Source organism: Motacilla alba, chromosome Z (genome assembly GCF_015832195.1).
Source record: "Motacilla alba alba isolate MOTALB_02 chromosome Z, Motacilla_alba_V1.0_pri, whole genome shotgun sequence".
In the NCBI taxonomy this organism is placed as follows: Eukaryota; Metazoa; Chordata; class Aves; order Passeriformes; family Motacillidae; genus Motacilla; species Motacilla alba.
The window spans coordinates 61,903,094-61,917,000 of record NC_052046.1 but is presented as its reverse complement, the minus strand read 5'-3'; the positions used below and the strand labels follow the sequence as shown (position 1 = coordinate 61,917,000).

The window sequence follows — 13,907 nt, the reverse complement described above, 5'->3', positions numbered from 1 at the left end:
TTCTGCAGAAAAGAAAAGAAAAGAAAAGAAAAGAAAAGAAAAGAAAAGAAAAGAAAAGAAAAGAAAACAAAACAAAACAAAACAAAACAAAACAAAACAAAACAAACCCTACATAGTGAGAGGTGACTTCTTTTGATTGACTCCTTAAATATTGTCCAAAATGAATTACCTGTCATACTGCATACAGTAAGAATAGTTTCTGTCTTGTGATGGAGAGACTGAACCACAACTGACTGCTGCCTGAGAGATGCTGCAGGAAACACTGGTCCCAGGGATTTTTAGTTCTGCATTTTAAGGTGGCCTAGCTACTGATTTATTTTGTTCAGTTAGTGAGACTTAAACAGCAACTTGCATAATTTTGCCTGTGATTTGAATGCAACATTAGAAAGACATTGGCTCTAGAAAGTTTATGAATGAGTGAATGATTAAATAATTAGGTGAAATTTAAAATCATTCACAGTTCATCCCGTATCTCAACGTTGATCACTCCATGTCTCACTTGAAAAAAAATCCTTTTAGCCTGCATTCTTACTTGGTTTTTGCTTTTAATTCTAAAGTAATGTATATATATAAAAATATATTTCTCCCTTACAAATGTTGCCTTTCAGTTTACTCGACACTCATTTTGATAAACATAAAGATAAGAAAAACACAACCAGGGTAGGGGTAAGATTGGAAAGAAAGTATCAGTGAGATGCAGTCATTATCCCAGGATAGATACCAACCACAGAGCAACTCCCCACATACTTTCTCTTTTGCTGTTGTTGGCTTCAGACCTTGCTTCATTTAAATTGCACCTGGCATACTTAGTACACGTAGGTAGCAGACATTCCTGTTCGCTGTAGAGATGCACAAGTTTGAAAAGTGCTTGCCACTCTAGCTGAGCAGGAGGGATTCCCAGTGCCAATTTCTTCTTGCAGCTAGAGAAATTACCATCTATGTTTTCAGATGGGTTTTGCATATATCTTGTCTCTTGTTTGCAAATTATATCAGTGTCTTGCAGAATGAAACTGGGCAAGTTCTACTGCTAGGACAACCCACATGTGAGAGGGAAGTCTCAGGTAGAAGTCTTGTTCTGCTGCTGTAGAGCAGGAATGGAGCAGTACCAGTTCTTCTTGAGGATTGCATCTCATGGGTCGACTTGCTTTGTCAAACCATTCTACCCTAGACCTATTTAATCACCACTTTGCACTTGCTGGATAGGATTGCAGAACTGGTTTTTCTCCTGAAACCATTCCCTGACTACATCCATCTGAACAACTGGGAGCCCATACCTTTAGATCCTTCACAGTTCTGACCTACAGTGCTCCCACTTTTAATCCAGGTCTTAAACAACAGAATTGTATTGTCTGAACCACATTCACCCTGTGAGTGGTTCAAAATATGGTGATCTGGACCTTGTTTGGAGTGGTTGATATGACTGTTTGCTCTTAAGAGTCTGTGTGTGCCACGAGAAAAAAGTTACATATGCATCTATTCAGCCTAAAGCCTCCTTGCTTGGGAAGCCAGAATCTCTTTCCTTGAATCCCACAAACCAGTGTGTGCCCATCACATGGCTGGGCATGCAACCATGCAGTCTCAGCCCTGGACAGGAGGACTTTCAGGTCTGCTTTTCTGAGTTAAGAGCTGAGTTACATTTCTCTTCTAATTACCGTGTTGCCGACATGCTGTTCTACAGCTGCTCTTAGACCAAACCTCAACCATTCTCTATCTTAAATGTCTCCTGCAAACATCAGACTGAAGTGCAAGTCTGCATTTTCTGCAAGGTCTGTGCCTCTAGAGGCTTTTGCATTTCTGTAGTTCTGCTGTGTGGATGCCAGGACTGATCTATACATACTCAGATACTTCTGGTGCTGAAACACCAGAATAGGTGTCAGTGACCTAGCAAGACGCAACACAAAAGATGAGCAAGATTCTTTTCCCTTGTGGCTAGGACAGGATTAGGACATAGGCTTTATGTTCTGCCTAAAAAATTGCCATTCTGGAAAAACCTGTAAAAGCTGGGGTGTCATGAATGTTTGTAGAAACTGAGGATCATGTGTGTTTAAGGTTTCTGCTATTGAACCTCAGGGCAGAAGAGAGTTTGAATATCTAATGCAAAACACTTTTAACAACTGCTTCATTGAGCAATAACTCTTCATACAGCTAGTCTCTGCTTGTTTTGCATTTGCCCTAGGATCTGTAAATCACAGTATTCACAGGCCAGCATGGGTTGAGCATGTAAAAACACATAGGCAAAGAGTAGAAGACTTGGGAATGGAATATACAAGCTCCTCTACTAATTTTCTTGTGTAAGATGTCTCTGCCGGAGAATATGCTTTGCTGTAGAGGAGACTAAGTTTTCCTCCTCTCTGTGTTCTAGCTGGTCTCTGGTATTTTGCTGCGCCTTGCCCACATGAGAGACTTGTGTCCAAATGCAGCTTCTGGGGTGTGTGCAGCTGGGGAATCACATGTGGCACCATTCTAAAAATGATCCATGTATGTGTTGGTGCAATTTCAGGAATTCAGTTCCTATGTATGGCTCAAAGCACGTTTTAGCAAAATTCCCTTCTTCTGTGAGTTTGCTGAGCTAGATCAGTTTTTTTTCTGTAGTTGAAGAGCTGTTTAATAGGCAGATTTTCAATTCCTGTGACATTCAATATAAACAAACAAAAAACCCTAAACCACCCTACCATACCAAAAAATACAGGAATGAATTATTTCACTTCGCTAACAAATTATTAGATCCTATGTTTTCCTTTCTTTTTTTTTTCATTTTCTTCTATCTGTTGGACTGATTTTGCTTCCTGAATTATTTTATTAATCCTCACTTAAGCTCAGAAGCAGCAAGTGAGTTTGCTTGAGGTACTTGAACTTCATAGCTTTGAAATTGGCAGAAGCATACTCACAAGGCAGTTTGTACCAGGTCAATTTCATCTCTTCAAGTCACAACAAAATGGAGATCTCAGGCCTTGTTTAGATTTTCAGCACTATTTTTATTAACTTTGTGTCAATTCTCACCTCAATTACATTTGTTTCTTGCTATTGGGAAGCTCTCCTCATTTTGCCTACAAATGGTGACTGTAACAGATTTTACTTTTAAACTTATGATGAGGCAGGCCACAGTCGGGCCTCATTTTTGTGGTTGACCTGAAGGAACCCGTGGGTTTCGGGCTGTAAATCCCCCCGGCTAGCTTGGGATTTAAGCCCGCACGGATCCTACATGGACGAAGTAAAGGACGAGAAGCGCTCTTTCTCCACGTGGTTCTGATGTCCTGTTTATTAGCTGGAAGGGGACATCTGCATCGTAGGGTTTCCAGGTGAAGAAGAGGGAGAGAACTCCAAACTCAAGGGACATTTATACCCACGGAATGGGAGGCGAGGACGGAAGGCCACAGCCGAGGGGATACCAGTGGGGAGGGGCGAAGGGAGGGGCTTCAAGGGACAAGACCACCTTATCCGAGGGATACACCATCTGAGGAAAGGGGGGAAACATTTGTATAACACAACACCCAGTGCAGTATCCAAATAACAATCTAGTGCATCACAACACCGACCCGCTCATATTTGGGACTGCACTGCGCCTAAAAGAGATGTCTCCCCCACCCAGGATCCCCTCCCACCCATCTGTCCACACCCATCCCTGGGTACATGCTATGCTCTCAGGTCTCCCCTTGTACAGTGTATATAATAAAAGCAGAGAAGCGTACCTGCTGTTACAGTGCTACTGAGACAGCACAGAGCTATGCTGAACAAATTAGAAGTGGACAAATAAATTCCGTTTTCTTTACCCTTGGTTGCAATGATAGAGATTGATACCCTGCTAAGTACAGCCTGCCCTGAGGCAGTGGCTGTCCTTAGCTTCAGGACACATCCTGAACTTCACATGGAGGCTGACAATAATTTTTCAGTAAGCATTCACTGGGACTCAGTAAAAATTGCCTGTCTTCAGCTTAAAGTGTAACTTAATATCCTTATAGCAAGCAGAGATGGGAGTGATGCTTTAAAATCTCTTTGTTTGAAAGGAAGTAGTTAATATTTTCCTAAAAGCTCACAGATGTAAAACTTCTGTCTCAGCTGCAAACTGTGCCAGCAACATGTTTTTCTTTTTTTTTTTTTTTTTTTTTTTTTTTTTTTTTTTTTTGCCATGCTTCATTGTTTCAGAAATTTTATAATTGTCATTAGGCCTGGAATCGTGTGATGGGCCTCTATGCATCATGGACTGTGTTGGATTCCTGCCTTATATTGCTGCTGTTCATAGCCTTTCATTTCTACAATCTTTCTAGCAGCTTCATGCTCTGCCCTCCACTGAACAAGAGATGATAAATGTCAGTGTATCAGGCAGAGCTAGGGGAGGAGGAATTGCTCTTTCTGCATTCTTGGAAAATTGACATCAGGATTGTACTAAAAATGAAGGTATTTGTGTTCTTGAAAGAAAAAGCAAAGCTGTATTAGCTTGTATGATGGAACTCTGTCAGATTTTAAAGACAGCCAGCTTCTCTATCAGTCAATGTATCTCTGACTCAAATTCACATGGTGCCTGCGCTCATTAATTTCTTGATTTTCTTTTACTTTGCTAATCTGCTTAGCTTTTAAATACTTTCTTGCACATACTATCAGAGCTAAATCTAATATAATTGGAAAAATGTGACTAGTTTCTTGAGGAGTTGTCAGCCCAAGTCAGATGGGGGTAAGCAAAGCAGCATGTTCTTCATATGCCTAAGCTCCACCTATCTGAGTCAACAAAATAAAATGCTGTTTGGACTGTAGAAAACTCAAAGCAGACTCAGGAAGAGGCATCTCTGCAGCCCCAGATGAGTCACCTCTTCTGCCCTGAAGATGAGAGTTGTGATCAGGCTGCCCCCTGCACTGAAGGTAGGCAGGGAAGAAGGAACAAGAGCCCCACTGCAGAGCCAAGAATTCTGGCTTTGCTGAGCCAGCCAGCAAACCACAGAACTGCTGCTGGTTTGGCCTCTGCCTCTCATTTGGCTTCATCTCAGCAGCCACCCACCCAAGAGGACAGTGCCCTTTTTCTATACCTGGAGCCTGAGCTTCAGGCAAATGCTGCTTATTGGTTCAGTCTCCCATGTGTGGGTTGGAAGAAAACATAACATCCAGAGAACCCGTTGCTGCTGGAACTTGCAGTGAAGAGGCCTTGTAGTCAGATGAGCACCATTCCTGACAGTGTCTCTGCCACCTCTGGTCCCCCCACCCTGCTGGCTTCCATACAGTAGCTCTTGGTGTCTAGGTTTGTCAGGCAGAGATGCCTGCTCTGGCTGCATCTGAGGGTTCCTAACCTCCCCCGGGGGGACATCTGAGCTCAGAAATTGGTTGCTGGTACAGTGCTTCTGTAGGTGCTCTTCGCCTAAAAAAAATCCTTTAACCCTGCCTTCATAAGATGTTGGGTAATCTAAAATTTTATACACATGCCTGCAAATGAGGAATCTGCAGTGGTACAGGGGAGTTTAGAGACCAGCTGCAAAAAAGTTGAGGGCAGGCCAGAAAAAGCAAGGCCAATTTCAGATTCAGATAGTTACATCCTCACTGACGACAGATCCGAAGGTTGTCAGAGAGCCACAGTTCAGCTTTAGTCACTTGGACACGCTTGGGGTTTGTGATAGCTAGGATGTTGATTTAAGAGGAGCATGCTATTGCTGGGCTGAAGTTTGCATTGAAGCCGAGACTTTAAACAGTCAGAAATGCCTACTGCTTAATGTACCTAACTTCTTAAAACTTTGTATTTTTAACTGCTTTTTACTTGTTTGTTCCAGGTTGCATGTCTGGTTGGACTTGATGCATGGCATTTGCATGACACCAAACAGCCTAGCTGTGGATGTGTCACTGAGCAAACATGGCCTACCCAGCAAATACTAACGGCAGTGCTACAGGTAACTGATCGGGAACGCTTTCCCCCTTTGGATTATTAATTAAAAGAATTCTTACATTGTGCGAGCAGGAAAAGGAAGTAATGGCAGTTTAAATACTGGAAAACAGTTTCCTGGTAGATCAGAGCCCATCTGTTCTCCCCACCCCCATCCCCCACCTCAATAATCTTTTAAATATTTATAGTGTGCAAAGTAGTTTGGGAAGACTTAAGGGCTGGCACTCAGTCACTCAGCACGCAGTGTCCTCTGCTCTCAAGGACCTACGGGGCTTACTCTAGACTCTGGGAGGCCTAGGGTTTTGCTGCAGAATCATGTGGCTGTTACTCTGAGTCTGTAATAATTTGTGAGATTGACCAGCTCTTAATGCATCAAATCCCCAGCCCTTCCTGGTCACCCTTACTGATCAGTCTAATTTTTGTTGCTTGCTTCTCCACAAAGTATGAAAACATTTCTCAAGCAATATCCTGAAGAGGCGTCCACTTTTTTGTTATTTTAAAGAACTTCCTGAACTGTCTGTTTTGGTTGTGTGATACTCTGTGATATGGATTGCTTGGCATGTTCAAAGGTTGCTGAGGAGGGCTGGCAGGTCAGGAGGGGGCAGAAATTGCAGAACAACTGATAACAGCACAGCAGCAGTGTTCCTCCTGCGGTTATGTCAATATTTTCCTCTTCTGATCACTGCACAAACATGGTTTTAGCCCACTAAAGCTGAGGCTGTTACAGTAGGATTACACAGAAAATGTCAAGTGCATGGCAGGAGCTTGTGAGTTGCTCACTGTGCTCACTGTAAAATTATTCTAATTAGAACATGGGATTAATTTTGTGTGCAGGATATTAGAAATATGGAGTGCCACTATGTGCAGTTTATGCAAAACAAGAAGTGTTTTTTAAAGGCTAGTGAAAATTGAATTAAGTCTTTGGAATTACTATTATCTGTTGATGATTTAAGGTTAAGTTTACCAATGTTGTTAAATCTTGAGACGGCTGAAATAAGATGTTTCTATTCCCTTCCCCCACCCCCTTTTTATATAATTAGAAGTATATTCTTTAAGATAGAAACCATATCCTTTTGTAACCTTCAGTAATCCTTTTGAGAAGGTGGACTGCAAAACCTCTGGTGTGTGACTTAACTGTAGCTGTTTGCTGCCTAACCCCCCCATGTAACTTGACTTTTATTTGTAATATGCCTTTAACATAAGTCATGCGGAAAAATTTCCTCTGCTTACAAGGAAAGAAAAATTGTGCATGGAGTGTTACTGATTGCTTTACTAATCTTTCTTCTCCCTGCAGTAGAATTGTCTATTGAAAAAGTTGGTGGGCTGATGTGTAAGTCTAAAAGAAGCTAAATGCTTGTACTGTTATTGCAAGATGAAGTTTTAGTTTCAGGATTGTTATGCAAACAAGGCTTCTTGCAGGATAAAGCTGTTTGTTCCCTTATTCGTAGAAAGACACTGTAATAAATTACAAGTATTTAATTCAGAACTAAATTGGACAACATTTTGCAGATACTGTCAGGACTTGTTGGCTTTGCAAACCCTTGAGGCCGGTGTTCTAACATGCAGCTATGTACGCCTGTGTCTCCAAATCCTCAGCAGTTCATAATAGACAAAATATTGGGTGGCAAATACCTGTGATTTGTTGTGCTGCTGTGCTGCCTGGGAGAGAATGCCTTTGGATGAGCAGGAGCTGATCTGGGCGTTGGAGGTATTGAAGCAAGTTTCTTAATTGCATGGAGCTCTGCGAGTGGAAAGACAAACTTCAGGGGTGGTGTTTTCTGCACCCTCTGAATCAATCAGCAGCAGGAAAAAGAACTAGAAAGACTTGTTAGGGACTACTAAGCCGCATTTATGTTACTTGAATATTTTGGCAAGTCTGACCACATGTTCAGCTTCATTCAAGTATGAAGTGACTAAGAAGCAAGCAGTGGTTTGCTTTGGTTAACTCGAGAATGTGAGTACTTGCACTATCAAATAATTATGCCTGTGTGCTAGTTCGTTAATTTTTTTTCAGTGTACAAGCCTATTTGGGCTACTGCTGCTGCAGATGAAATCTGTAGAGGAATGCTTGAATTTGGAACTTGTTTCCAGGAAAGGATCTAGCTATGTTGCATTTGTACAGAGATTTTATTTTAAGGGATATTTATGGGAAGTAGATTTGCTGTAAATATTTTAGTGAGTGTGTATAGGAGATAAACTACAAAGCAAGTGATGACTTTATCATGAAAGCACCTATCATAAGTTTCTCCGTCTCTTGCCTATCTCATAAAGACATTAACCTTAAATGTGGTGAATAAATAACAGAGACTGTGATTTATGCTTCAGTACTGTTTGTCAATAGTTTTGTTTGCTGCTGACTTCAAAATTTTATCCTCTGTTCACAGTTTCATTGCACAGAGGTCTTGTAGTGAACTGTTTTTCTTCAGGCTGAAAGCTTATTTGTTCTGTTTTATTCAATTTGGAAGTTTGTGTGACTTCTTACTGATTTTGGACTAGGCTGTCAAAGCTGTGCTGTCTGCTCAGAAAAGACCTGAATAAATTGGTGCTTGCAGAACAATTTTGCTATATGCTGGATAGTGTTTAGTCATAGGTTCTGGGTAACTGTTTAGAGTCTTTCCTGGTGGCATGTAAGCTCACTGCTCAGTCCAGTAAACTCACCAGGGTTAAGGAGTGTAGTGCAAGTCCAGAGCAAGCTGTGCAGTCATCCAAGAAGCTGCCTCAGGAACTGGGAAATACCCTATTGGGAGTCTGCAGTTTGTTTGGTACACGATACAAATTAATTTCTCTTTGCATAGTACAAGAAAAAAATAAATGAGGTGATTGTTTCTCTAAATAGTATTAGTGTCTCCATTAACTGCTGGGTGAAACTTCCAGTAATTGTTAGCTTCTGTGCTTGCTAGGACTGATGCATAATTCATCTATTTAATGAGGCTCTGCTAACATTTCTGTAGTGATATCTGTAGAAATGTCTTCCAGACAGCTACAAAAAGCGCAGTGCATGAGCAGAAAACTTACAGGGCAGTTTGGAAATAGTTCTGAATGGATTTTCATTCCTTTCACTAACAACCTCTTTGTGAAAACTTTCTTTTCAAAACATATGTTCTGAAAGGCATTGCATGGAATAAACTTCCCGTCAAATTCTATTTATTCTGATGTGGAAAACAAGGAAGCAGCAAAACAACCATAGGATTTAGATTTAGAAAAGATAAAGGAATAAAAACTGGTTTTGTCACTAACCATAATAAAAAACATGGGTTTTTTACTTCCCTAAGCACCTCATTCTCTATATCCAGAGACTGGAGAATTGTTAGTCATTTCTTAACAGACATAAAAAAGCATTTCCAGTTTTCTTGACTAGGATGGGCTGCAGGGGTCAGTATAGCAAGGCTGTTGCACAAATCCTTTCTTTACTTTTGCTGTAAAGCAAATGCATATTATTTTCTGTATGTATTTCCTTGCTCTTTTTTGTTTCCTCCCTTTTGTCTCTTCCTTCTCCTCAGTCTAGTCTATGGATTTATGTTTCCATGCCTTCCCACTCTGTTTTTAACATGCTTCTCTACATACAGAAACACAGAATCTTGCACACATTCATTTGAACTGTTTACCTGCATGTTTACCTCTGCTCCGTGCTTTAGATTCCTGCACAATTCTTGAAGCAGTGGCATTGTAGCACCTGAACATCATTTTCACTGTTAGTCTCCTTGCACCTGTAAAGCAAGGAACTGCTGCTGTGATAGCCAGTCTGCAGTTGTCAAGTGTCTTAGCTCCCAGTCTTTGCTCCTACTCTTTTCACTCACAGCTGATGTGGGCATCCACCTCCATTCCTTGCAGCAAGCCAGGGCTGTGGGACCACAGGTGCTTTGATGAGAGATACAAATCATATCTGGACCCTGTTTCCTCTGCAGCAGCCTGGCATCCTCTAGTTATTTTATATGTGCACAGTTACACTGGAGCACCCTGTGGGCTTCTGGTCAGATTTTCTTTGTATCTGAGCAGTTTTCTTAACTCCTACTTAAACTTATAACTAAACACCAGTTAGTCAGAGAATGAGGCCACTACAAAAAGCTGCTGCCTGAATTAATGTTGTTTGAGATACTAACGTCAGCATGACTCAAAGACCAAATGTTTAATAAATGTGTTTTCCATCTGCTGGTATATAAATGCTTAAGCAACTGTTGAAAAGTATTGTGAAAACCCCAGTTAACTTATTAACCCTTTTAATTGAGGCCAGTAAATAGAACATTTACTTAGAGCCAAAGTTTTTATCACACACATCTTCTGCATTGATTTGTAACAACTCTTACCAAAGATTTGTAGACACACTTTTCTTTCAGTTACTGTATTATTTGACTTACAGTCTCTCCTTTGATTCCATTTTCCTCATTCATTTTAGGTAACATGCACAGAATTTTGCATTATTTCTAGCCTCATGATGTAAATATAGTCTAAGCAGAAGGTGTGCACCAGAATATTACCACTGTTACTAACTTAAGCAGAATATCCACCAGTCTTCATTACAGACCATTTATCTGGGAACTTGCAGACCTAAATGAGTTAGCAGTTGAAAGTGTTTGATTGCCAGGTAGTAGTCCATCTGTTGGAGCCTGTCCTCCTGAGTAGTGCAGGTGCCTGCCCTGGGAGCCCAGCTGCCAGCCACTCTCACTGCTTCCTGCGCAGTGGCTGTCACTGTGGCATGGCTGCAGTGCTACTGGCACACCAAGCTCTGTGCTCAGCAGCCTCTGAGTTTACTTCCTTTAGCAGATGCAAGTGACCAGGATTCAGAAGAGTTTGTCTTTTACCTAATCAGTCAGGCAAAGACAATTTCTTTGAGTCAGGACTGGGTAATGACAGACTATTTAAACCTCTTCCTCCCCTACCATGCTCCCTGCTCCAAGCCTGTTTTCAATAATTTTCAGAATTAATGGAGATGGGTGTATGCCCAAGTGCGTGTTTCAGTAGCTGGTGAAAGGCTCTTGCCTTCAGGAGAGCCTGCTCCATTGGCCTGCAGTCTTGAGCTTTTGGGATGGGCAGATAGCTGTCACTGGGATCCAGCTCCTGCCTCACCCACAAGTGATCCTGTGAGTCACTCTGGTGGTGCCCAGTATTTAAAAACAAGCTAGGGTGGGACCCTGAAATCTGTGGGGAGAAGGGTGAGTGAGCCTCCAGTGATTTCACATAACCTCTATCACAAGTCATATCAAAATTTTCATCAGTATGCTGTAGTATATTCACTGATGCCAGATTTGCCTTAAGGACAGATGGCTGGAGCTGAAGCACGTGATCTCACAGTGAATGGCATCTTTTTACTTGAATTAATAATTGCTTCTGCAACTGCTAGTTGATGACTGTAATCCACGGGTGCATTTGCCTCTGCAGCAGAAAGCTTAAAAATTCACTGACTTGCATTTGCCCAATTTAAAGGCCTTTTTGAGACTGCAGAGCACCAGGAACCACACATCTTCTTTTACTCAGGACTTGTTGCCCAAAGAATGTGCTACAGGTCTGATTTTGGATTCTGGTGGAAAGGTAGGGATCAGGAAGAAATTAGAAAGGATACGTTAAATACAGCGTCATTGGAAGTTTGGGGACATAGGAGTCCAGACATAGCCCAGTCCTTAGAAATGGAGATTGCATGTGGTGGGAAAGAGATGGCCCAAGATACAAAACAATGATATGCAGATGCTGATGCTCTGCAGGAGGACAAAGTGGCCTTGAGAAAAAGAACAGGTTTAATTGATCTGTCTTTTTGTCAGAGATTACTGCATCTGTGTCTTGTTCTGGATTACCTTCTGCAGCTGCCCAGATTCTTACATCTCACCTAGGCAGAGGACTGTGTTCATTCTCTCTGATGAAAGCTTGCTCATGGAGCAATGCAGGCTTTCCTTCTCTGGGATATTGTGATGCACTTGTGTGGGCAGCACCTGATGTTCTCATGTGGCCTGCTGCTGCTCCCTGTGGAAATACATGCCCTTTACACCCTGGGAGGCAGCTAAGGGCATTCATCTTGTATTTTAAAGTTTTCTAGGGCCTCATCAGGCATGTATTGCTGTTTGTGGTACCATGCAGCCTTACTGAACTGGAGAGTAACAGTGATAAAACCCTCAGGTTCTCATGTCACTGCTTTGCACTGTCTGGTGGCAGCTGGGGTGAGAGTAAGGAGCAAGCACCAGAAATAGGACAGGCACATGTCACAGGAAAAACACCAAGAATAAACTTTTTCCAGACTTGAAAAATTATTCTCTCTTCATTGTCTGTCTTTCTCCACTTACAAGACACACAACTCAGTAAATTTTCCCCCAAATTATTCTACAGTATTCCTCACTTCCCAGATTCTTCCGCAGAAAGCAGTTAATGAATAACGCATATGAATCTCCTCCCTGTGGGGAGAGAAGATATTTTGTTCCCTTTAAAAGTATACGGTCTCTCAGGAAAATTACTAGGATGAAAATAGCCTGATGACAGTTGCTTGTCCTTCTGTGTGTAAACACGAGTGCCTGCATTTAGACATATTCCTTACAAAAGGGTTACTACTACTGGAGCAGAAGTCCTTGAGAAGCTTCTTGTAGTGTCCACCTCTCTCCTCCCCCTCTTTTGAGCCATTTGTAAGGCTTGGTATTAGAGATGACAGAAGGGTAGCCCTTCCTGTATCATGTTTTCACAGCACTTTTAGGGGCTGAGGGAGCACTTGGACTTCCCACGTTGGCATTGCTGCTGTATCTCCATTTCCTTCCTCTGGTAACACGACTCTCCTTGTAGCAGAATACTATTCCTGCCAGGATGTCCCAGTGTAACCAGCTCTGAGCTTTGGGACAGCAGCATGCTTGTGTCCATCCTCCTCTTTTTATTTCTGCCATTCCCTCCTCTGATCTCATCCAGAAATTACACTTACCACATTGGCAGAAAGCAGTGGTTGACCTCTGCTGTGGGATGTGGATTGGGGTGTCTGGGGGGAATTAGCAGATCAGCCAGGTCCAAAAAGAGCTGTCCTGTTCCCTATCTCTCCAAAACTTTTTAGAGCATATTCTCAGTCTCTTGAGAATTTTCTTTTTCTGATTCCTCACACAGACTATGACAAAATTAAATGCTCCAAAGCTGAGAGAGGTAGGTGAGTGTGCAATCTAGTCAATACTCTTTCATGTTTTCTGTCTGTCCTTCCCTACCTTTTGCAAAACCTTCTTACCTGTTGAAGTAGATAATGTGACCCTTACCCCTTCTCACAGTCCATCCCTTTATTTTGCCCAATGTCTCCTCCCTAGTTATCTTGCACTGTAATTAATGTTTTATGAACTGTTTCCTCTTTTTAAAATTAATATATTCCTGTGTCTTTTTATAACAGTATGTTTATTTCCTTCAACATATAAGGGTCTGCCTGTGATATTTTTGCCCTTCTGTATTTGTTCAAATGCTGGAGGGGGGGGGGGGGGGGTTGGTGTCGGGGGGGAAGACAGGGGACACAGACTTTTTAATATCTGGGTTTGAAGGTTTGTTAAGATTAGGATGAGGATCAACTTACCTGATAATTGGGAGCAGACTGGCAGACTGTACTCCCTATGTAAACCAGACATCCCCTGTCTGGAGCAGTCTCTTACTGCTGAGGGGCATGTTGGTGTACTCCTAGCCCCTTCCCTACCCTTGCTTCACAAAACCAACCTCTCTGCCCGGAGCACTGTCATATGGTTTGCAGATCAAGTACTAGAAAGGAAACACTTGTGCAACTCTGCTGCTGGTACTGGAATTTCAGGTCTAATACTAGCAAATAGGTCAATTTTTAAGACTTCACGTACACTGCTTTGTAAATCTAAAATGTGCAGCTTTCAAAAAACAAAGTACAGTGCAAGAAAATAAAGTGAAGCGCATGGCCATGGTTGAAAAAAGTGGACTAATATTTGCATATGATACAAGCATAAAGGCAAGATCAGGGCAGTCAGGTTTCAAGGACTTACAAATATCACCAGGGTTTTTTTACTTGAGTAAGTCCATGGCTAAGTCCTTTCTTCCCCTTCCCTCTTCTCCCCTCCCTCCAGCAGAACTGTGATTCTTTCATTTT

The 13,907-nt window shown here is 41.9% G+C and overlaps 1 protein-coding gene across 6 annotated transcripts in view; it reads left to right on the top strand.

The window, feature by feature from the left end:
* The window catches only part of KANK1 (KN motif and ankyrin repeat domains 1), a 136,306-nt gene that overhangs the window by 79,193 nt on the left and 43,206 nt on the right, over nt 1-13,907 (top strand). For 5 of the 6 annotated variants that reach the window (XM_038123285.1, XM_038123284.1, XM_038123287.1 and 2 more), the window contains one exon: nt 5,751-5,867. In XM_038123285.1, the coding sequence (XP_037979213.1) occupies nt 5,831-5,867 (37 nt within the window). In that variant the 5' untranslated portion in view covers nt 5,751-5,830. Of the gene's footprint in view, nt 1-5,569; nt 5,590-5,750; nt 5,868-13,907 lie in introns of those variants that run through there. The other variant, XM_038123288.1, reaches the window with a different exon arrangement.